Genomic DNA, 23,635 nt, shown 5'->3' with positions numbered 1-23,635 from the left:
TTCCATTAAAACAGGTATTAATCTCTGCTAATTTAAGCAAGATAGTCAGACCTGCGGCCAGAGAACTACTGAAAAATAACTCACCACTTGCTAATTTAGTGACCATTGCCTTGACTGTCACCTTGGTGATTGCTTCCTGTTTCTCACCAAAAATTTTCCAAGATCATATATACACCTACATCCATGCAGTGTATGTTACATAATTAGTAGGCGTACACATTTATTGGTAACTAACTTTTACTAAGTGAACAGAAATACTGTATTTTGCTTTTTATGATACTGGTTCATAAACCCTGTATTAGCTTACAAAGACATTAACAATGTCGGCAGTTTTCACACTCAGGTATTCATTCTACATGTGATCTGCAATACTATTGCTAGGCAGGAAACTCCACTATTCACCACTGGGAAATCAGAGATATGTCTCAGATTATCATAACGTGGTAGAAACAGCCGCCTACTTGTCTTAATTGATCCGCGCCTTATGGTCTGAGCTTTCAGTTTAATGAGCTCTATCCAGCTGTTGCATCTGTCTGCAAAGGAACTGTAATCAATTGACGTTGCTGAAAACACAGACAGAAAAACAAAAGAAAAAACAAAGAAAAAAAAATATGGATGATGTCTCTTGCTCATCTCAATGCTCCGTTTGAGGAAGCAATTATCTGTGTCTGAGAGAGAACAAACATCCCTTTCCAGGTCTGTTTAAAGGAAAAGTTACAGTATGGGTTTGGTCTTGTCCAAACCAGTGTACCGATTTCTGGTGATGTCCCAGCTGTGAACCAACTGCCTGACTGGGACTTCATCACTGAAAAAACATGCAAATACAGTCATTAACGTCTTATGCTAGATTATTTTTTTTTAATCTCATTTTAGGTATTAAGTTCTGGCTTCCTTAAGTTTATTTAAGCCTTGTTTAATTTTAATTTTCATTGCTATTCTTTTCCTCACGAAGAGCTGATGATCATGATTTAAACTTCCTAACGATCTTTATCAATATCTAACCTACAGACTGGAAAAAAGCTTTGGTGATGAGGATAAGAGTCACAAGCTGAAACAACACCTCGGTTTTAAACACAAATGAATTCTCCTTACAAAATGCTGTCCTTCTTCCCCCAATATTCTCCCTCCAATACCACCCCCTTACCCTCCCATTATCATTACAATGAGAAGTAAGTTGTTTCTGCTATGACTTTTGGTATTAGTTGCAGGGGTGTTTGCGTATCTTTAAAAAAAAAAAAAAAGTTCTGCAAACACCGTTTCTTCATTATCCTGAAGAAACGGAAAGAATACATGCTAATTTCAAATTAAGACAAGCAAAAAAGCTCTCTCTCAGGGAACTAATTTTCTGTCAGATGAAGTGATATCAATATATCTGACAGAGAGACACTGTTATTATTAACAAAGCTGACTTTTGTAATTAAAAAACACATCAAAATATTATGATATCATTAAGCCACACCAGAGCATGCATTCTCGGTTAACTAGTAAACACTTCCTGGATTAAGACACATCCAAAAAGAGTATACCAATATCCCAAGAATGCTCATTCTGTTCTGGCATATGGCTAAATTAAGTAAACTCACCTCTCTGAGCAGCAGGAATACCTGTGTGGGAACTTGCACCCTCCAGGACTTCTAATAAGACAAAATGAATTCCATTCAGATAATATATGAGCAGAGTCATGTGGTACAGGACAACAGCTTTCTTCTTATAAAAAAAAAAACTTTAGAGTAAAATATAAGAAAAAAAATCTTCTATATACACTATACTATGTACTTTGATAGCACATAATAAACTGGTATAAATAATTAACTTTACTAAATCTGTCTTGCAAATTATAATATGATCATTTACTAAAGGTCATTACTGCGTAAGGTTGTATACAAATATTTTTAAGATAACAATCTTACAGAAAAGTATGTAAAAAAGGTATCAATATATTAAATAAGCTGCTAAGTAAATGTAACTACAATGAAACCTCAAGTCTACTTGTGAAAAAATGACAGATGAAATAACTACCTAGTTGAAAGCCTCTAAAATGATGTACAGTACAATATGGAATGTGAAGAACATCACAAAAAGTGATATACATGAACAGGCTACCCTCTACTGGTCAGTGCCTATTATACAAGTAGCACTGTGTAGCAACAGTGAAAAAGACACCAGTCAGAAATTTCTGGATAGCTCCTCTTTTTGAAAATGAAAGCTTAACAGTTTCATAATGTCACCAATTAAAGGTTAAGCACACACAAATGTCTAAAAATAAGAAAAGATAGAAAGCAATAAGATTATTATTGCTGAAATTAAACTGACCTCTGAAAATACAAGTAAACGTGGTAGGCACCCTCCTTTATACAACTTATGTAATGGGCAAAAAAGAGAGCTCTTTAACATTTAGTAAAAGAACATTTACAATAATTCACAGATACTAAATTTCCTATCACTAGCCATTTTGGTGGGTAGATAATCCAATAATAGAGAATGAAGTAAAGACAGCTGATTCGACAATGATGACCTAATTTTTAATACAGTCGTAGAAGAACTGTGACAACCATTCTCAAAATGCAGCTCTACCTCAGGTAAAATAAAGCATCTGTTTAACAGCTAAAATGTGCTGCACTGTACAAATTGTTTACTATGCAAGCTTAGGTTCTTTTCACTTAAAAAAAAAAATTGCATGCAATTTTGCTCAGCTGAACAACCAGTGTTTGCTAGATAAAGTATTTCCCACCGTGACGACTAAGAGATTAATTATTTGAGGCTGACAATACATGGAGTTATTTTATATGGGCCATTTACAGAAGCAAAGCAGTATGAGGCAAGCCTAATTATTAAGTAATTTATAATTCTTTAAGTCAAATGACACCCAACACCCAGTGGTTTGCAGCATTTTCAATATTCTAAATGCAAAGATGGAAGAAATCTATCTAGACAGGAAATCTACAAAACAATATATATAGAACTATTAGCCAACCCATCTTATGTGACTCAAAAAATTTGACTTTATGAGTGAACATATCCATTATGCTTAGGTACTAAAGAATTTTTAAAGTGAAAGTAGAGATATTTTAAAGCTACTGCAACAATGAAAGACCAGAACTGAAAATCAGTAAAAAACAATAGTTCAGCATTCTTCCATTTAACTGACCTTTAGCTGGTGAGAATGGTTGAGAAGCAAGGGGATCAGAGCAAAGCTCCAATGGAAATTGTAGCTGTTCTTCATTGTCTGTAGATGCTTCAACAAAGAAAACATACCCAATTGATAATTAACCCCCAAAATAAGATTTGCCAGTAATAATAAGCACTACAGATTCGATTTAGTTAAGTCTGACTGGAACAGATTTTTTCAGCATATGCATATAATGATGCAGTTCTGTATGAACAGTTAGATGTCTGACAATAAATCCAGCTGCAAAATTGAACAGAACCTGTGTTCCATTGAATGGGATTTGATTTAACATTTTCAGGAAAAAAATATTAAGCTATATATTACTAGCTATACGTTACAGTAAAAAGTAATGTCATTTATTTCACATAAAAGAAAATAAACAATTTACTGTTACTATTTAAGAAGTAAGGTATAACTAATGTTTTAGAAACATATGGCTCTGTTCTACTACCTAATTGCATTCTTCAGAATGGAGTCTCTTCAAAGTTCTGTCTAAATTCCCATATCCAGATTGCATACATACATTTCTAGCATAAGATGGTGCTTCATTAGCAAGATGACACACGCAGACTGCGGTAGTCTCTTCTATTCCCTCCACAATGCTATATGCTTCACTGATCTCCAAAAATATTACTGACCTACTTAAGGGTTTTTTGGAGGGTTTTTTAAGTATTATGAATAATTTATTTTCTGCCTTCTTGAAGTAAGGACAAAATTTGCTACTTATAAGAATAAGTATTCTCTAATGACTTACACCACATGTTTCAAAATACAATAGAAATGTCATCATCTGTTACACTAATTCTTTAGAGAAAAATATTCGAAGAAAGATGGTACATGGAATAAGGAAATACCAAACTTTTTTTTCATGTTACTGTAAGTTTGTTGATTACGTACAAGCAAATACCTAATACTTGATAAGTAAACCACCCTGCTGGAGGTCACATATATGAACTCTAAAAACCTCTATGTTATGACTTTACGATTTTATAGAGCTTCCCCGTAAAAATATGCATATGTAACTGAAATTAAAATGTAGACTCACTAGATACTGGGGAAAAAAAAAAGGAAAGAAAAAGATTATCTCTTATCTTTACATGCCTCACAACATTTACCTCTTTGCTGTGATTTTTCTGTAGGGGCTTTGTTGGCTTGTAATGCCTGGTTTTTGTCAAATGTAATTGCAACAGCTGTGACTGCAATCTGCAAATCAGAAATATATGGCATATTAGGTAACTTAATCTCTCGTGCAATCCGCAAAAATAATTTTGCAAAAAAGCCAGCTTTTTCCATAGAAAAATAATAGGGAAAAAAAAATATCATCTAAGTAGACATATTAAAAACCCTTCACAGCAGAGCATAAAAGATAATACTAAGGTCCGCTGTTAGAACATACACCTGACAGTGTTTGTCCCACATTTATGATTTTGTTCATCAGTTCTTTCCTTCTTTCTTGGTGAACTGACATAAAAAAGAATCATAAAACTCATTATCATTGTATTTGTAAGAGAGGGAGAGAGATGTTTAATTGATCACAAGAATGATGCTATACTCCTAAAGAAAACATTTTATTTAAAAATAATGAAGTATATTGCATCATCTTGAAACCGAAAGAAAAAAAAAATCAGACAATTATAATGACAGCATGCTTAGAAAACTAGTGTGCCATATTCTTGTAGCGTATGTGGTAACACCTTTTAACGGATATCTAGTCAGGGCTTTTCGCTTCCTATCTAACTAAAAAGATACACACTATTAAGATGCACTGTGCTCATGAAATGCCACGTAGTCCCATGATTCTTAAAACTGGTGAACTTCACAGGTCATCCTTTTTCTTCACTGAAGATTATGGCCTAAAGTTTTACTTCAGAATTCACCAGACATACTAGTAAATGAAATCCTAGCCTAGTTTACTCTGAGCAGCGAATGTTAATTTAAGGCCAAAACTGGCATGCTTGCATGCTGAAAGTCAAAAGAAGCGGTTTTCTTACCTGAACTAATTCATCTTCTGGTAGAGCAACTGTAAAATTTACATGACAAAGGCAGCAGGGAACCATAGATCGTAGTTTAAAATACAAGCTCTGTTGAAGATAAGACATTATGGTTTATTTCAGAGAAATTAAAGACCAAAACTCTTTTCATAGTAGAAATCATCTAATCGTATTAATTTTTTCTTGAAGAAGAATTACAGGTGTGAAAAGTAAGGAGAGAATGTAATCTGTGTGTAGCAGTCTTTATACTTCTGTTTCTACAGTACACTACCAATCAAAGGACTCACTCCGATTCAAAAAGCTTTGGAAATCCCTAATATACTAAGAAGTATGAATCTATTTTTAGAGCCGCTTACAAACTAATTACAGACACTTTGTAGTCTATTTCCGAGAAGTAATTATGAAGAAAATGTTATTTTCAATATAGCCTGATTTTACTTTGCTTTCATTTGAACAATTCAAAAAATGTTTGAAGTAAGATTCTTACCTTCAACAGATTCTCACAGAGATCATTAAAGTTCTTATTAAGTGTTTGATTTGTTAGGTTAATGTTGCTTAATCTGGATACTCTTACTGCTGTGAACATCTGAATTAGAAACAAACACATATTTTTTTTCCCCAATATATGGCTGTATGTCATATTAAAAACAAAACAAATTCATAAAGAAGGCAAATAATGCGTAACATGGTAAGAGGAGAGGGAGGGGGAGAGGAAGGGGGATGGAAAGAAGAGGAAAAAACTGTAGCAACACTAAGTCGAGTAAAGTGCTTATTGCTTATGAAATTTTACAAACACAAGGCAAGTTTTCTGTGAACCAATGTATATGAATACATGAAACATATCTTAAGTGATTAAGCAAGATATTAAATACTCTATGTTCTTTTTACTTGCTTCATAAAGGAGTCATTCTACCTGCTACATATTTTGTTAACTGCTGTTGAAAATTTTGTGTTAATTATGTACAATAATCTAGACAATAATGGAATGTCATATACAGATACACAGGCAATCCCACCAACCTGAGAGTATGCTGCTGGTGCAGTCATATTGTTTTCAGGTTTGAGCTATGCTTCTGCAAAGCACAGTCTTGCATTTTGCCAATTAGGTGTAAAAGCTCACGTAGATAGATCTGTTTTAACTCTCTCTATATGAGACTGAATTGTGTTGTACAAACAAGACCAAAACGTTTAAACTTAATTATAAATGGAATTTTTCTCTACTCACCTCATTGGCTTTATCTAGTTCTTATTTATCTTAACCTATTAATGTTATCATATTCAGTATCTCACACTAAGTAACAGTCAACAATTTGTTTCTTTCAAGAGACTTCAAAATCTAGCCAAGCTTTTAAAAATGCCCAGAACCTTAAAGTTCATATTTACTGTAGTTATTTTCTAATTTGTGTATTTTTGTACCAGGTTTCTGTTACATAACAGCATTGAAAAAAACCACAAAGAAACAGGTTCTCATACCCTATTTTTCTTACAAAAATACTACTTTTATTTCTAACACAAGAGTATCTCTTTAATTTGTCTTTCAAAATTAGTGATCTATATATATATTTAAATTACTACAGCATATTTCAACACAATTTGGGAAAAAAGTTTTTAATTTTCTTTGAATAACCTTACTTGAATTTCCGGTGTCCAGTTGTTTATACCAGGCATAATTTCTGTGTTGCAACTGTAAAAACCTGTAAAGAAAATATTTGGGGAAATCTATGTTGCACATTGAAATATAAAAATACTTTTAAAGAAACATATGTGACCTTACTTTATGTTTTGCAGGTATTTTCCCTCATGTGTTTTTGAATATTGAATAATATACCAGAAATAAGACCAACATTCAAAAACCAAACGTAGCATCTGAAGAATACACTGTAACATACAAAAGAAACACTCGCTTTCTGTTATTCATACTGCAGTGAAAAAATGGATAGGAAAGATGGAACTCACCACTTCTAAAAAACTAATTCACTACAGAGTTCTTACTCTGAATATTTCTTCAACCGCCAAAAAGCAAGGCCAGAAATATCATCATGTTGAGGAACATGAGGGAGGCTACAATGTCATGAAATGCAACAATGACAGTTGCTCCCCATGGAGACTGAGTAACTCATGTCATTTGATGCTAAGACTAATTGGTGACTGCTTCACGGAGCCACTCCTTGTGGAACCCACAAAACAAGAAACTCCTGACTAGTTGGTCCTGAGCAGGGAGAAGCATTCAAAGAAGTTTTTTAGCTCTGATCAAGATATACTTAAGCATTCTTGTACAAGGGCAAACACCCAAAATCCACTGCTGCCCTGCCTAGTTTCTAATAGACAAACTACATGCAAATGAGAAAACGTATTAAAAAGGTGTGATAGGAAAAGCTAAAAAGCTAACCTTTGACAGACAGCACAGAGATGCTTTAAAGATACTACCTAGAGACTGAGTGCAAATATGTAGCACTTACTAACAGAGACTAGAAAAGACAAAAAAAAGAAAAAAAGTGTAACGACTAAATAGCCGAGTGAGGAAAAGTTATTAACAGCAAACAGGCAATGTCGAAAATCTAAAGATACAGCTAAATGAGCACAAAAGAGAAAAATCTGGTAGGGCCTATGTAAATGCACAGAATAAGCTAGAAAAGAAATTGTGTAGCAGCTTGCGGAAGGTATAAATATTAATAGATTATCTTTCAGAACATCAAAAGCAGAAATCTTGCTGAAGAGTCAAGTTAAGATATAGAAAGAATATGCAGAGATGATAACACGACAGTGGAAAACATGCAGTTTTTTACATCAATGTTCACCATGGTCGTGGAGCTTTCCACAATAGTGGAAAACCAATCCCTTGTTTATTTTCCGTCAGAGAACCTGCCTTAAAAGTGTCTGAAGGAGATATTGAACAAATAGGCAAATGAAAAATAAAGATTCATATAAAAAACAGGAAAGGCAAAAGATGAAATAGCTGACTAATCGGCATTGAACTCTTAACTCAAAATTACCCCACTACCAGAGGAAAGGATTCTTTAATCTTCTGGTAGCGAGGTGCTTTTAGTGACTGGGACCTACTAATTTGCCTATTACAGGTATCTGTATTACTGGCCTGTAGAAGCTCTTCCAGAAAATAGAGTTCATGGGCAGATGGAAAACAAGCCACTGCAGAGAAGCTGGTACCACTTTTCTAAGTAACAGTCATGGCTCACAAGCTGTCAACAAGCATGTAGACAAAAGGCATCTGACTGATACAGTCTACTTCAGACATCAAAAAGCATTTGATAAGATCCTTCGCCAAGGACTCTTTAAGAAACTAATATGCTGAAGGGTAGAATGGAGTACCACTGAAGGAAATACAATTATTATAAGACTGCAAAGAGAAGGTCAAAATAAATGCTAAATTTTCACAGTGGAGAGGTCTGTAACTCAGGATTGTATGCATCAAACGTATCCATAACTTATCTGCAAAAGAGGATAAAATTAGCAGACTGCTGGTGGCCTTACTTTAGGGTAGTAAAATCAACTGCAGCAGGACCTAACAATGGATAATCAATGAGGAATAAAAGATTTGGTGGTAATAATAGATAACTATGACAAGGCTAATTCTGAGCTCAACAGTACTCAAAATGATAAACACTGATACCAATTATTAGGAAGGGAACAGATATGCGCTCAGGAAACATGGGGAAACTCACAAAAATAAGAGAGGGAGGACAAGGATGACCAAATGTACAGAGCAACTTCCATATAATGGACAACTACATTAGCCTCTTATCCAGATCCAGGAGTTCCATCGAGGAGGATATGACAGATATCTATACAACCACAAATAGCATAAAGACAACCGATAAAAAGCAATGCTTCACTATTCTTCCTAAAAAAGGAAAAACCAGAGAAAGACAGTGGCTGATACAAAACAAGCATAAGAAGCTGGCTCTTACATGGGTGCAGATTCTGATGCAAAATTCTACGAACACTGAAGGCGCACATGGGCTCAAAATACAAACAGCCGAATGCACAAAAAGTTTGACAAAGGCTATTGTTTACAAAGACAGTAACTTTCTTTCAGGATGCTGCTGAACTATGAACTGTTAGCATACTATTCTGTGGATTTTTTTTTTCCTTGCTCTTACATTAATGCATTCTCGCCTGATGCCTACCAGCAAGCAGACACTGAGTGATTCAGTACACCGCCCCCCCATGTTGGGTTCTTAAATAATTTTTAAATGCAGACAACTAAAGGGACACCTCACAAAGTTCTATTGCCAGCAATGCAGCCCCAACATTCATATTTGTACTGTGAAGTAAAAAGACATCGATTTCAAGTCTCATGACTGAATTTTGAAAATTATTCACTTTAATCAGTTTTATGTTCTCAAGTTGCAACATTTTTTAAAAATACATCTATAAAAAACTCTGAAGAAATTAGAAACTACTCTACTTCTATTATTTGACTTTATTGCCTTCTACAGAAAATGACCAATACTGACTTGGATAAAAATGCTATGGGTGATTTAAGAATTCCAAATAATTTTGGACTTTGTTTTTTTTAACAGCAGAGACTACAAATGCAATGAACACAAAGACTTAAATTGACAGTATGGCACAATCCCAAAGCGAGGAAAATACAAATGCACTTGTTGAACAAGAGTGTTGTAAAGGCAAATTGCTCACTTTAAGTAACATTCTTGGAATACAACACCAATGTGTAACATTATATGGCTACAAATACTTAAAAAACATTCTGTTCTCTGTACTTCTACTTTCATTGACCCCGAAACCTACAAATTAGCCATTCAGTCTACAAATCTTCTGAAACTGGTATACTAGTAGAAAAGATCCAATTGTTATACCCATATGAAGTAACAACAAATTTGCAACAAATCAGTGAACTACAAAATGCCACACAAATACCATGTTTACTTCAGTTTTCAATAAGCAACAAACCCCGTAAAAGGCTTAATGACTTGTTTTTCACAGGTGTATGTGACAAGCTAAACACTTCAAGAATATTTTTACTGTTACTCTTGAACTTTTTTTTTTTAAATAAAAACTGTTCTATTTTGTCATTTTGCAGCCTACAGTATAAATGAAAAAAAGATGTTTTTAACTATACCAGAAGGTGGTGGAACATCTGTCAGTAAAGAATGTACGTCTTCCATTGCATCTGTATCATCAATCTGGAAACAGGAATAATTGGTAAAAATCATGTTGCTGTTCCAGTCAGAAGTCTCAGAAAGATGTAAAAATTTTGACATCATGAGATCTATATCTGGCAGCTAAGTTGAGATTTTAAAAAAGGATTCCATCAACCAGACCTCTAGAATCTTAACTAGCAACCTATGATATGCTTAACACTTGAAAAATAGTTCCCTTAATTAAATTGGATTAAAAATAAAGCAATGTGCACAGAACACACAGAAACTGCAGTAGGTAAGACAAGAATGATTAAAAAAAAATTTTTAAAACAACTTAAAATGCTGAACAAGGTTCCACACAACAACTTACAGTTGAGGACCTTTGGCTACTACAGCTCTCTTAAGGTGTATTATACTGATGAGATCATTCTCTGCCTATTCCAATGACACATAAAAATCTTCCCAGGACTTTAAAAACCTTGCTTAATATGACCAGCAGAAAATCAAACAGGAAAAGGTAAATCTGGGCATTATTAGTTTTTCCTATCCAAATAACCTCTACTCCATCCAATCTTTAAAGACCTTTGTTATTTTAGATCAGACCGAGAGCATGTCTGCCCTGCTACCTTCTGTAAATATTTCTGTCATGTGTCTTTAGGTTCATTCTGCCTTACTGCTCTGCAAGACATCCAAGTTTACCTCTAACTTCCAACATCTTCTTATCAAGTATTTTGGAAATTGTTTATATTTTAACTCCAGTATTACACGGTTCTCTGTCAGGTATTGTTTCTTCTTCTCCCGCTCAAAGTAAGAGGAGTTGTCTTTTTTTTTCCCCTCCAAAAAAAATACACACAGCCTTACCTCTCTCATAATTGTCTTAGCATTTCCTCATCACTGTGAATTTTTTACCACTTTTTCTTACATATTTCCAGTGAACAATGATTTTACTCTTGAAAGGTCAGAGTCAGGAGCTTCACTAAAGATCCAAGAATACTGTTTCTGATACCCAATTTCTTAACAAAGACAGTAGTAAGTGCTTCCACAGATGAAAAGTCCTTTTTTCTATAAATAAAGATTGAACTACCAAAACACACGGACGCATATTCTAGGACCAATATATTCACATAATGTAAACCAGTAAATGTTGGTCCTTAACCATCAGATCTTATTTTTCTTGCTAACTTTAGCACTGTTTATAATGTACTCTGTAGTACACTACAGTGTACTTATATTTTTCCCTTCCACATGGAGATGTCCTCCTACACCCCCAAGTGCATATACTACAGTTAATAAATAAGGTAGAAGGAAGAATTCTCCAAAACTGTAAAAAAAAAAAAGCTGATCTCTGCTGCAGTATATAATGCAGTCCTTAACCAGCTGATCTTTGCTTATAACATATCAAGCTTCTTTAAGAGGCAACAGCACAGAAGTATGCCGAGCTTTTATTATTGCTCTCTCTCTTCTATTTGACAGCCTTTAGAAGTGAAACGGAGGCTGGGATTATGTTTTTCCAGTATTTTTCATAACTTGTCCAAAGGGTCTCTTGCAGTGTAACAGTCTTTGGGTTCGTTTCTTTTTTTTCATGCCTTACACAAACCTCTATTTTTTACAAAGGCATTCGACCCTTTTTGCATTTATCAAAGTATTTTCTGATTGGCTCATCCATTTCAATACAGTGCTTGAGAGAGCATCTATCATGACTTTTGTTTTGAGGATACAATTCCAATCCTGTCAGTCTACACAGACGATATTAAAACAAAAACCTGTTAAGACCAGCTGCAAAAAATACTTGATGAGACTGTCCTCGTTTCTTTTTAATGTGAGAGTTAACTAGCATCAAAGTTACTTTTAGGGACTTCCCAGTTTACTTACTTTGACCCTAGTATACCTGTAATGCACTGGAGAGCAAAAATTTACTCAAAGAGCAGAAGCACCAACCGATCTCGATTTATTATACCAACCTCTCCCAACCTATTATTTTTTTCACTCTCCTTTCTTACCTCTGTTTTCAAATGAACTGCTGTTACAGCACTCTCTCATTCTCCCTATCTACAACCTCTCTTCTAGATTATTTTCTATGAAGATAGTGATTTGTGAAGAATAACAAAAAGGAAAATCTTGAATGTACCTTAGGCTGCAATTACAGGCTGTAATTTAATTAAATTGTTTTCTTTTTCTTAGTCTAGGAAAATCTTGAAGGTACCTTAGGCTGCAATTACAGTCTGTAATTTAATTAAATTGTTTTCTTTTTCTTAGTCTAGGACAGGTATTTGTAATACCTGTATCTACAAGAAGATGATCAAAACTCTAGTCATCTTTAGTACTTGGCTCCTTCCTTTAAAACTGTACAATGTTAAAATCACATCTTTGAATTTTAGTGACTAGAGAGGTAAAAGAGATCTAGGTTCTTTATCTATAGGTGTTCTTCTTGATTCTAGTTGTAGCTGTAGAAAGAACTGGAAGGTATTCTCTGAAGTTGTAAATTCTTGAACTCTGAAAAGCATCAGCTGAAATTCAGAAAAGCAAGTCTTCTTTCACATGCTCTCAATACATGTGGTTTTTTGAATGCTTTGAAAACTACCAGTTCTGGAAGCTAGTAATTCTGAATATCCAACTATAACAATAAAAGCTTTGAAACAGGAAGAATATACAAGCCTTTTCTTTGCTAAATATAAAGTGTGACAACACAGAACCTCAATGTTTATAAAAAATATACCTAAATTTTGGATCAGTCATGACTGCTATTTGAAGTAGGCAGAAAGGCATTTCTTAACAGCTCTTAGTTATTATTCTAGATATTGCTACACGTTCATGAATAGCAGGGCAATCTTTTTTCAGATATTGTCCCTAGGCATAATATAGTTATGCTTTAAGCAAATAGAGTAAGAAAGAGAGAGACAATGCAAAATCCAATACTTAACATTTTCTACTGATACAAAATGGAAAAATTTATACACAATAAAAGAACTGTCTTTGGAGATGAGTAAGAAAACTACTCTCTTTTTTTATATACATTTCAGGAAAAGAGAAGTATGAAAATGAGTACTGAAAACATTTATCACCTCCAAGACAAAAGCATCCTTTTTCCCATGTGAAAGGTCTAGCTCTGTAACTTCATCAGAGCTTTCCGACTGAGATCTTAATAACCTGGAACGTTGTCTTGGCTCTGGAATGGGAGACCCAATGATTTCTTCAGGTAGCTCCTAAAATGGACATAAAAATTAACAGCTGTTCTATGTAGCTTAGAAATAATTTCAATTATAAGCAATTTGTTAACGGTTCTAAGAATCAGAACATTCTGAAAATAATTTTACTGAGAAATAAATCTAAGAAAGTACAAACTGATTTGGATATGTGAGATCTGAAAATTCCAGTAGGTTCCCAAGATATAGTGAAAAGAATCTACCTCTCTATTAAAAAACAACTTATGTTCCAAATGAATCAGTCAATAAGAATTCATGGATATACCTGGCGTATATCTGTTTGAGTCAGAATGGGTTATTTTTAAGAACATAAAAGCTTTACTTACTGGAGGATTAATCTCATAAAGTTCCTTGTTTTTTGCTATCGTATCATTTATTTTCTTTTGCATGTGAGATATATGCTGCTCATAGGTGCCATCATTTGGAGTCTTCCCAGCAATCTGAATACCACCAGGTGTTGGCAAAGCTGCTAGATACACACCTGTTGCAGACTTTTAAAAAGTCATTAAGAAAAATGACAATCACATAAGCATGTACTTCTAATATTTTCATATAAAGTTTTCCATAATGCTTATCTATAATGGACAGCATTGTGACATATACATTACAGCATGATCTCTTCCCATAATAAATGGATATCTCTCTCCTATTCACTTACGAAAAAAACCCACTAATTCTTTTAATAAACTCTCTCCTTCGCATAGGTCTTTTCCATGGTAGAGGTCTTAAATTACCTAAAAGGTCCAAACAAAATATGAATTAAAACCTCTGCCCTACTACATTTTGCATAGGCAAGTGACGGTTTCAAGGATTTAAAACTTGGCCAAACCATTTACGGTATCACGGAAGTTGTGACAATCCCATTTCTATTTACAGAAAACAGATCAGTTCAGACAAAAGAACATGCAAGCCAGTCAATATTACCCAAGCATCCTCTTACACTGATGCAGGAAGAAGCAGCATATTTCACTATTCTAACCCCACAGGACAGAATGAGGTTAGAAAATATTGTTAATGAACATTTCTTGACTATCTCTAAGACACTTTCAATCTATCATTTATTTTTTCAGTGCCATCAAAGAAGAGGCAACAGACCTTTCTTGTTGGCAACTAACCAAAAGATTTATTAGGAGACTTAATTGACCTTATTTGTCACGGAACTGTAATGCAACTTGAGGAACAGGGATCTCTTAAAGAACAGGACTTTTAAAGAACACAATCATTTTTCTACAATTTATGCCATTAAACAATTTAAAGTTTCTTTTCCTCTCATCTCCTTTCTAATAATCTCGTCTTCCTAACAGAGTTTCAAGAGATTTGAATCTTCTTTTTCTGGTGCTGAAAGACAGTCTATCCTGATTTGTCAACAATTAGACACCTCAGTCCTTTCCACCACTTCATTTATTCTTAAAATGACATTTTAATATATCTAGTTACTCTGAATTCCACAACTCTCTTATGTCTTTGTGTCCTGAAAAAGTACTGTAAGAAAGCAAAAGAATCCCAGGATTAAAACTGTACTTACTGCCAACCCCATTAGCATATTTTCACCCACAGTGATCTGAATTCTCAGCCCAAACAGAGCATTCATTCCTCTCAGCTTAAGTTTATTCATCAGTTGGGTGTGCACTTCATATTCCATAAATGGCAAGAGATTACTGATAGATGTCGCATTTGCTTCAGCTTGAGCTTTCTTCTTTAGACGGCATAACCTGACAGTACGAAACAGTACATGACATCAGCAGATAAACAGTTTTAATGGACTGCTGAAGATTGAAGGTGATCACAGGGTATTTTGATTTTTTTCCCTCATCGTATAACCTAATATAAACAGTTTCTTTTTAATGTATTTTAAAATCCTGTAAAATATTAAATTCTCATCAAGAAGATCAAGGCAGACTGAGGCACTGAGTCTCAATAAGTAAGATTTGGTTTTCATTTTTAATAGGAAACTGTTTATTTATATTAACATAAATATAAATAAACATATTTAAAAGTAACATAAAAAGTAAACTTACGAAACAGAACAATACATAACCTTCAGCAACATTAAAAAATATTCCCTATCAAAGCAGAATACAAAAATTACAAATACTGTATTTTTGCAAATCACTGAATGAAGTAATGTCTCCTTTCTTAAAACATGCTTAAGGACTGTTATTAGACAGAAACAACATGCATCACACAGGGTTTTTGTCATAATAGTCTGACAGCACTGAGTAACTATGCAACGTAAAGAAGTTTTCTACAGATTCCAGATAACTATCTACTAGACGTTTGGCTGAATATATTAATACTCCCATGATACAGCAGCAACTCTTAAAAAATTGCCCTGCTCACTTTTGTCAAAGCAAATGCTGAAGACAAACACAACTTCTTTGCTATTGCAAGTTGCCTGGTATTTGTTAAATACGCCCCCACAAAAATAGATTATTTCAAGGGACAGTTACTGCAGCCCTTTTCAATTGAGCCTCAGAACTGATGAGTCGTATTCTTCTAGATTGCTGCAAATGTAAAATAAAATGTCAGTTCTTTACAAGAACTCCTTGAGACTATCTTATCTGAAAATTTGTATTTTCAGCTTGTCTTTTAGTAGGACCCCAAATGCAACCATCTATTTCTGTTGCTGCAAACCTCTTAAACAGTTCAGGTACAAGCATAGGAAATTACATCTACTGGTAGAACTTTTAAAATTCCTATTAATAAAGTTATTCAAGAAGAAAAAACCAAGTGCCCTCACAGCTCAAGCATAACCAGACTAAAAATACTTACCTTAGAAGAATAAAAGAAAAAGCATAGAAATCCCATCTCTGACTATATTATGTTAGTCATATTCCACTCTTTGGGTTTAGTCCCATAAGCTGAAATTCAAACCCCACACCAGGGGGGTCCTCTCTCCAGACTGAACAAGTCCAGCGCCCACAGCCTCTCTTCATAGGGCAGGTGCTCCTTACTCCCTTGGTGGCCCTCCACTGAACTTGCTCTAGTTTTCTGTTGTCTGTCTTACTGTCAGAGGAGGACAAAACTGGACAGGTATCGTATTGCCTGGTCCCACTCATTGTGGTGTAACTGGCAAACTTGAAGAGAATGCAGTCCATCATCCCCTCCACATCATTAAGATGTTCAGCAGGACAGGTCCCACTGCAGACTCTATTATACTTGTCATGGCCATCCAGGTAGGTTACCAACCATAAACCACCACTCTCTCAGCCCCACCATCCAGCCAGTTATTTATCCATGTAGTTGGCCACCCATACAGACTGTACATAGCTAACCTTTCCTTCTTTACCCTTTATTCCCTTTTCCAAATTCAAATTCAAAGACCATAAACTGGACATAGCCAACAATTCTACAGAGATGATGTTCAGTTATGGACATCGGCACAGAATTAACACAACTGACTTAAACAGTTCATTGAGTTTCCACTACAACAGCTGTATCTGACCACGTTAGCAGACCCAAACAGTAAGTTAAAGCATGAAAACTCTTACATCCAGGCAGGCAAAATACAGCAATGGCCATAGGCAATTTAAAAAAAAAAAAAAAGCAGAACATTTACCAAATGTCCATCAACATGGATAAGTTAGCAGATGTCTATCAACAGACATGACACGTAACAAAGGGAGGAGAAGGCTGTCGTCCTCCTGTACCTTGATACACTGTCATTAACTCCTAGCAATTCAACATAAAAATTTAAGGTTTGATGACATACTGGATTTTAGCAACAGGAATTCTTTCAAAGATCTCCAAAACTTTACTAAGGAAACATTTTGATAGATACCTGGCTTGAATAAGACATCCCTTCCCAATAACTATTGCCTCTACAGGAAGATCAATTGTGGTGAAAAGGACGTCAGGAACTTTTTGCTTCCTGCAGTTGTAACAGTAAGTGAGGTGAGCAGGGAATGGCATGTTCAATTCATCATATGGTATATGGCAAAATCCACAACCTGGTGGTGAAGCTTCTTCAATCCTAAAAATACATTATGGAGAACATACTTAAAACATCTGCATCTTATTAACAATGATCAATACATGCACATGTGTATAAACACCTACGGATACCTACTTAAATCATACACTGCAGCTATAGTCTGCTCCATTACATCAATGTGACAAGTATTGCATTTTATGAATTAGAAGAATAAAATCAGGCTGCACACTACTAGCTGAAATGCTATAAATAAAACTTGCATTGAAACTTGTTATGGAGGGTTCAAGAAAACGTAAATACAGCAACCAACGATTTATATAAACCTAAAACATTACTGAGCTGGCTTTAGGTACTATGATTTCTAAATGTAGTCCATGGTTCAACAGTTGTACAGAGAACGGGCTGTACCAAATACAAAGAAAAGTCTCTTTTACATGGGTTGTGTCCAAAAACCTACACAAACCTAATGAGCAGAACATAAACAACAAACCAACTATCCTACTGAGAAGCAGCAAAATATATATTAACATTGTAAGAAGAATAGTAAGATTATTTCCTAAGATAAGGTATTAGGTAAAACTTGTTATTCACTTAGAACACTTAGTTCCACTCGCCCATAAGAAATATCCAGGAATGACCACTATAAAAATACGAACAAGGAAAGCATAGGCTAACTGCCGCACTACAAATTTATTCTGTTTCACATAAACAATTCTTCTCAGTGAATTTTAAAAAGATGCTTAAGCAAATCTGACAGATTTGGAACATCAGTTATCATAGACTTTGGCAAATACATTTTGTCTCAAACATGGGCTTTGTTCGTTTAGTTGTTTTACCTTCCTTTGGCATTTCTAATCTATGCCAAGACTCTTAGTATCACCAAAATACAGATTTTGATAAAAATGCAATTTTCTTCATATTATGAACATGACATTTCTTTCTCTCCATCATATAGTGAATACAGAAACAAATATTTTTGTTCTGGCTACAGTTTTCAAAAGTCTATCTACACAAGAAGATAATGGCCTCCTGCTAACGAAGTAAAAGAATAATAAATAATACTATGTTAGCAGGGTTATTATAGAAAAAGTAATGCAAGTGCTAAGGTGTAATAAATAGCCTTACTTACAACTACAATAATCCCTTGAAATATTTGATGACTATCCTGACAAACACATAATAAATTACCAAGATGCATTAGTTAATCGAATTATTTTTTCCCAAAAATAACTGTTTGTCAATACTTATTCTTCAAATTCTATTTGCAAGAGCAGAAACAAAGGGAAACTTCATGTTTTTCCTTCAGTTTCATGATTTTGTTCATAAACTTAAACTAAAACATACTCCTTCTGTAACAATCTGGCACCATCTTTGATTTACAAACAAACAATTTTATCTCCCATACAGCTCTTAAATAGTATATATAGAGCATATATACACATATCACAGTCACAGCAGGTTTTGGCTTACGTAGTTTATCATACATCTGTCATTTTTTACAGTGTGATATAAAGTTGAGAAAGATACCTGAAGAGCGGCAAAGAAAAAAACTGAGTTATGATCTGTGGTTAGTAGTCAAATGTGTTACCTTATTCAGACTGTTAGAAATAAAAACAGAATATCTAATTTGGTGCAGAGTTCCATTACTTCTGTTGTTGTTGTTGTTAGTGAAAAGCAGTAAAGTGGTTGGTCCCGCATCCTGCACTGTAACACTGTAACCTACCCTAATAGAGAAGAACTATCTTGGCTCTGAGGAAAAAAATCAACCTCTCCCTTCTCTGACCCTATGGAAAAGAAGCCAGGCTGCCATGACAACCTTTGTTCCAAACAGCCTTCCATGATGCCATCCTGAAGAAACCTAGGGTTCAGTACAGCTGCTGTGCCAGACGCGGACAAAATACAGACCTCTTCACTATAAGAGAAAAGAATTACAACAAAGTGAATTCCTACTACTTAGTGCTACTTTTATTTAAAACTATTAGATTAAAAGGCTGGTACAAAAGTCTCAATAAATTCAATATAACTACTAATTTTGTGCATTTGTGCAATTTTATCCATGAAATCTCACAAACAATCCTCTTCTGGCATTTAAACTTACACATTGTATAAGTAAGAGATGCAGAAGGATTGAACAGAAAGACTAAAGAGCTTTGCCCTGTGTTATAAATAATAGGCTGTAACACATCACAAAGGCTAACCAGGTTTAAGTACTGGTTTCAATACTATGGTTAATAATGCAAAGAAATCCAGCCAACCAACAAAAGCAAAGAAACATTAAAAAAAACAAGGCATAATTGTTTACCAAAGTAAAATGGAAGTTGAGAGGTTCATGATCTTATAAACATGAAAAATGAAGTTACAACACAACACTGACAAGGGTGCTTCTTGGAGGATAAAAAGTAGCAAAACAGTAAAATTTGACTATGAACAACTACAATAATGATACATTTAGCATGTAAAGTAACTGACCATATTCATGATTTAGCAGAGTTAAAGCTCTCAGAGGTGCAAACTATGATCACAGAGCTTCAATATTTCTTAAGTTGTTAAATAAGAAACAGATCTCTAACATCCAGTACTTAAAATACTATATTGGAAAAAATAAGGAGAAAAGCTTTCCCACATTTTCTAGAATGATACATGAGCCTTTTTCATTTGTTGTTTCTCTTTCCAGAATAATTTTTCATATATAACATGTTTGGCAGACCAGTACTTACAGACAGAGCCTTGCCCTTTAAGCATGGAATAAAACTGAACTGGCAAGTAAGCATGGGAACTCTAATGAACTATTTTATTAATGATCAAATACTACCGCATTAAATTCCATAAGAAAAATGAAAGCATGAAATAACTCAATAACTGATTGGCTATCTATACTCCGTACATTCTTTCTCCATAGTTACCGTAGAAAAAAGTACAAAATATTCATGCTTTTTACAAGGAAACTGACAGCCAAGGGAATAAATCTTCCATTTTCAGTGTAAGTTCATCCCTCAGTGATGGAAACTTGCACATTGCAATTCTGAGGTAAATATGGTCTTTAATACACCAAGCAAGACAGGACATAACCAGACAAGACAGCATAAGGAATACAAACCAAGCCTTGTCTGTCAAATAAGTTCTCCTGTTTTCCTACTCTACTAGCACAAGCACTTGACTTCCAAAAATTGTTTTCAAGTTTTGTGAAAGATCAATATATTTGGTGGGGTTTTTTTAACCTGCAGTGCAGCAATAAATGTGAAGGAGCAACAGATGTGAAGCAATCAATGCTGTGGCTTTCAGACTGATCATTTCTGGTTATCTTACTACTTTACCAACAGATGGTGTGCACTCATGAAAGCACTGTATAACTCTATTTCTTTCTTCAACTTATCAATTGCAAAATAAAATGAAACTTCTTTTTCCACCTTCTCTCTTTAAAAAAGCAAATTCTTAGTGCTTTTTCTTTAAAGTATTTAGGCAAAATCAACTTAACAGAAAATAAATTCAGATGTCTGAGTTTGCTTCAGTTACTTTCTTAAAGCAATTCAAAACAACTAGTGAGCCAGAGCATTTTTCTGTTTGATACCAATCAGACATACTTGGCCCCAGGAGGAGCTCTTCATAGATTACTCTCCAGAGCTAGAAAGAGACCACCGTTCCTGGGCCAGAGAGAAGGATGAATAATTAGATTAATCCCAAATTACTTCTCCCAATCTCCAAGCCTCTCACAAAGTTTGCTATTAAGCCACCAAAATACATAAGATTGGAATTTTCTTAGCCAAAGGGAATACAGTAAGACACCGGAGTTTTGGCCTGAATAGGATACAGGGCTGGGGAATTCAACCTCAGAAAGACTACTAGCGAGCTGCAGTTTAATATATTAAAACACTACTGAAGTACAGAAAGATAATGACATGCATTTTCCAGAAAGAAATAAAGAAGGTTTAAACCTAAAGTATTCGAGATCTACCAGGCAGCATATTCTCCTTTAACTTACAGTTAATACATTCCTAGTAAAGAACTTGTGCCGTAAGTTTGAAGTTTACCATTTAAGTACTGGTCTGCCAGTTGTCACCCAATAATGAAACTGCAATACATATACTTTTAGAAACAGTCTTAACTATTTAGGTAGATTAGGGTTTAGAAAACTTCATAGATAAATTAATACTGTTACTACAAAAGCAAACATGAAAATTTTTTTAAAAAGAAAAATTGCAATGTTCATTAGAAAAAACTTAAAACCCAATAAAAACCCAACCCAAAACATATTTAAAAAAAGAAGCACAACAGTGAAATCTCAGAAAGTTACTTTAACAAACTCTCCGAAGTAGGTATACTAGACAGTACCAACAACAGTGTTGAAATAGTTCATCATTTTTAATCCACTGAAGATGAAATAAATTTTCTGTGGCATTTTGAAAATCAAATCATCATCATGATTTACCAAATGCTAGTTGATTCACTGTAGCCCACTACAGCATGACAACCCAATGCCTTGGCATGGGATTTTATTTCTTGTCTGATTTCTGCCCACCATGCATCTCGTGTCTCTGGTTCATCTGAAAGACAAAGTATAAATCAGTTCACTATTCTGCACTATGTTAACATAAAGCTTCATGCAATTAATCTGAAAGGTCAAATTTTTCATATTCAAGTGTTTTGTTGTACTGGACACTTTTTATTTCCTAGCTATCGCACTTCAAGCAAACACTAACGTGGCTTTTTCATTAATTTTCTTGTTTATCACCCATGTGAACAGGTTCTGACAAATTACTGCATTCTTGTTGTTGTCCATATGACAGGTAACACCAAAATACTGTAGATAATGTTCTAATCTCTATCCACTTGAAGACCATACTGTCAGTTTCCAACAACACGAGAGCAGCATGTAACTTGCAACAAAGCATCACAGATACTCTGTAATATTGAAAAACTAGTAGTAATAGTAATGAAACAGTATTTTAGTAATAAAATAATATTTTACTTTGGTATACACTTGACATCTTTGAAATAACCTCAATAGTTTCTCCTACTGCAAGCAGTTCTCTCTGTTAACCAGATTTTAAACATATTTGTTCAAGACGGTATCACTAATCAAACACACAGCTCTGTGGTCCTTATTTCAGCACTTCTAACTTTGAAAAGCCATCGGTATTTCAAACTACTTCTACATTAACAACATGAAGAAGTACAAGACGTATGTTGACTATGCATTTGTCAATGCTTCTTTGCTTCAGTAACCTGACAACTGCACCTTTTTTCTACCCACCCCCTCCATGGATTCTAATTACCTTTATTGTCTTTGAGATTGTATGTTAAAATGTATCCTACCTGCTTTTCTTGAATACTACATTAAAAATGCAAAAAAGAGTGCTACTAAAGTTTATGCAATCCATGTATTTTAACTGTTCAGCAATTAGTTTCCCAGAAATAAAGCTCTTGTCTCACAAGCTTTTTACAGATGAAGTAAACGAGTATTGTCATTTACAATTAGACTTTGTCAACTGTTTCTTCTTTCAAAATGGCTTACCTGTACCAATGAACTTAGTTGAAAACTATGTTAATTGTTGATACATAAAATAAGGGGAAAAACCAATAACAAACAATAGGCACTCAGATGCTACAAACGGTTCTGAGTAGATAAGATTCTTATACAATTTCCCTGAAATCAACTGAACTTTGCACAGATACAAACTTCTAGCCATTGAGATCTCCTTGCTGAATCGTAATTTAAAATATCAATGTCAAAACCCGAGACTCATTTGGAACCGATTTTATACTATCAGGAATATTTATAAATTTAGTGTATGATAACTCTGTATCATACACTAGGTTCTCTGACAACATGACAAACAAAAATGAAAGATGCAGATATACGCATATTTTGAAATTTGCTGAAACAAAAATATTATACGGCAAGATGTATTCATTCATGAATTTACTTCAACTTTTCATTTAGAACTAGGCTTTCAACTTTCTAAAATAAACCAATGATCATTTTCTAATTAAAAAAAAAAGAGCACAAAGGTATGTATATTCAACTATACCTAACGTTGGGTGTTAATGCTTGTGTAACTCATTGCACTGTACTAACAGCAGCCTTGGATGTGCAGAATGGAGTTTATGCCACCTTTGCTTTAAGAAATGAACACTGAACAGAAAAAAAAAAACCCTGCAGTGATAGTTCTTATGAAGGTTCTCCGCAATCAAGACAAAATACACACATTAAGACA

The 23,635-nt window shown here is 34.4% G+C and overlaps 1 protein-coding gene across 28 annotated transcripts in view; it reads right to left on the bottom strand.

Moving 5' to 3' along the window:
- C2CD5 (C2 calcium dependent domain containing 5) overlaps positions 1-23,635 on the bottom strand; it is a 68,916-nt gene that overhangs the window by 5,820 nt on the left and 39,461 nt on the right. For 11 of the 28 annotated variants that reach the window (XM_075160689.1, XM_075160664.1, XM_075160696.1 and 8 more), the window contains 14 exons: positions 21,847-21,961; positions 19,144-19,332; positions 17,268-17,459; positions 15,012-15,198; positions 13,813-13,977; positions 13,346-13,486; positions 10,262-10,325; positions 6,793-6,854; positions 5,648-5,746; positions 5,161-5,250; positions 4,285-4,372; positions 3,149-3,235; positions 1,584-1,634; positions 462-563 (listed from right to left, as the gene is read on the bottom strand). In XM_075160689.1, coding sequence (XP_075016790.1) covers positions 462-563; positions 1,584-1,634; positions 3,149-3,235; positions 4,285-4,372; positions 5,161-5,250; positions 5,648-5,746; positions 6,793-6,854; positions 10,262-10,325; positions 13,346-13,486; positions 13,813-13,977; positions 15,012-15,198; positions 17,268-17,459; positions 19,144-19,332; positions 21,847-21,961 — 1,632 coding nt within the window. Of the gene's footprint in view, positions 1-461; positions 564-751; positions 806-1,583; positions 1,635-3,148; positions 3,236-4,284; positions 4,373-5,160; positions 5,251-5,647; positions 5,747-6,792; positions 6,855-10,261; positions 10,326-13,345; positions 13,487-13,812; positions 13,978-15,011; positions 15,199-17,267; positions 17,460-19,143; positions 19,333-21,846; positions 21,962-23,635 lie in introns of all 28 variants that reach the window. The other 17 variants (XM_075160697.1, XM_075160637.1, XM_075160645.1 and 14 more) reach the window with 8 other exon arrangements.

Source organism: Calonectris borealis, chromosome 1 (genome assembly GCF_964195595.1).
Source record: "Calonectris borealis chromosome 1, bCalBor7.hap1.2, whole genome shotgun sequence".
Classification (NCBI taxonomy): Eukaryota; Metazoa; Chordata; class Aves; order Procellariiformes; family Procellariidae; genus Calonectris; species Calonectris borealis.
Note: the sequence above shows the minus strand (reverse complement) of the source record. Positions and strands in the feature narration are given on the sequence as shown.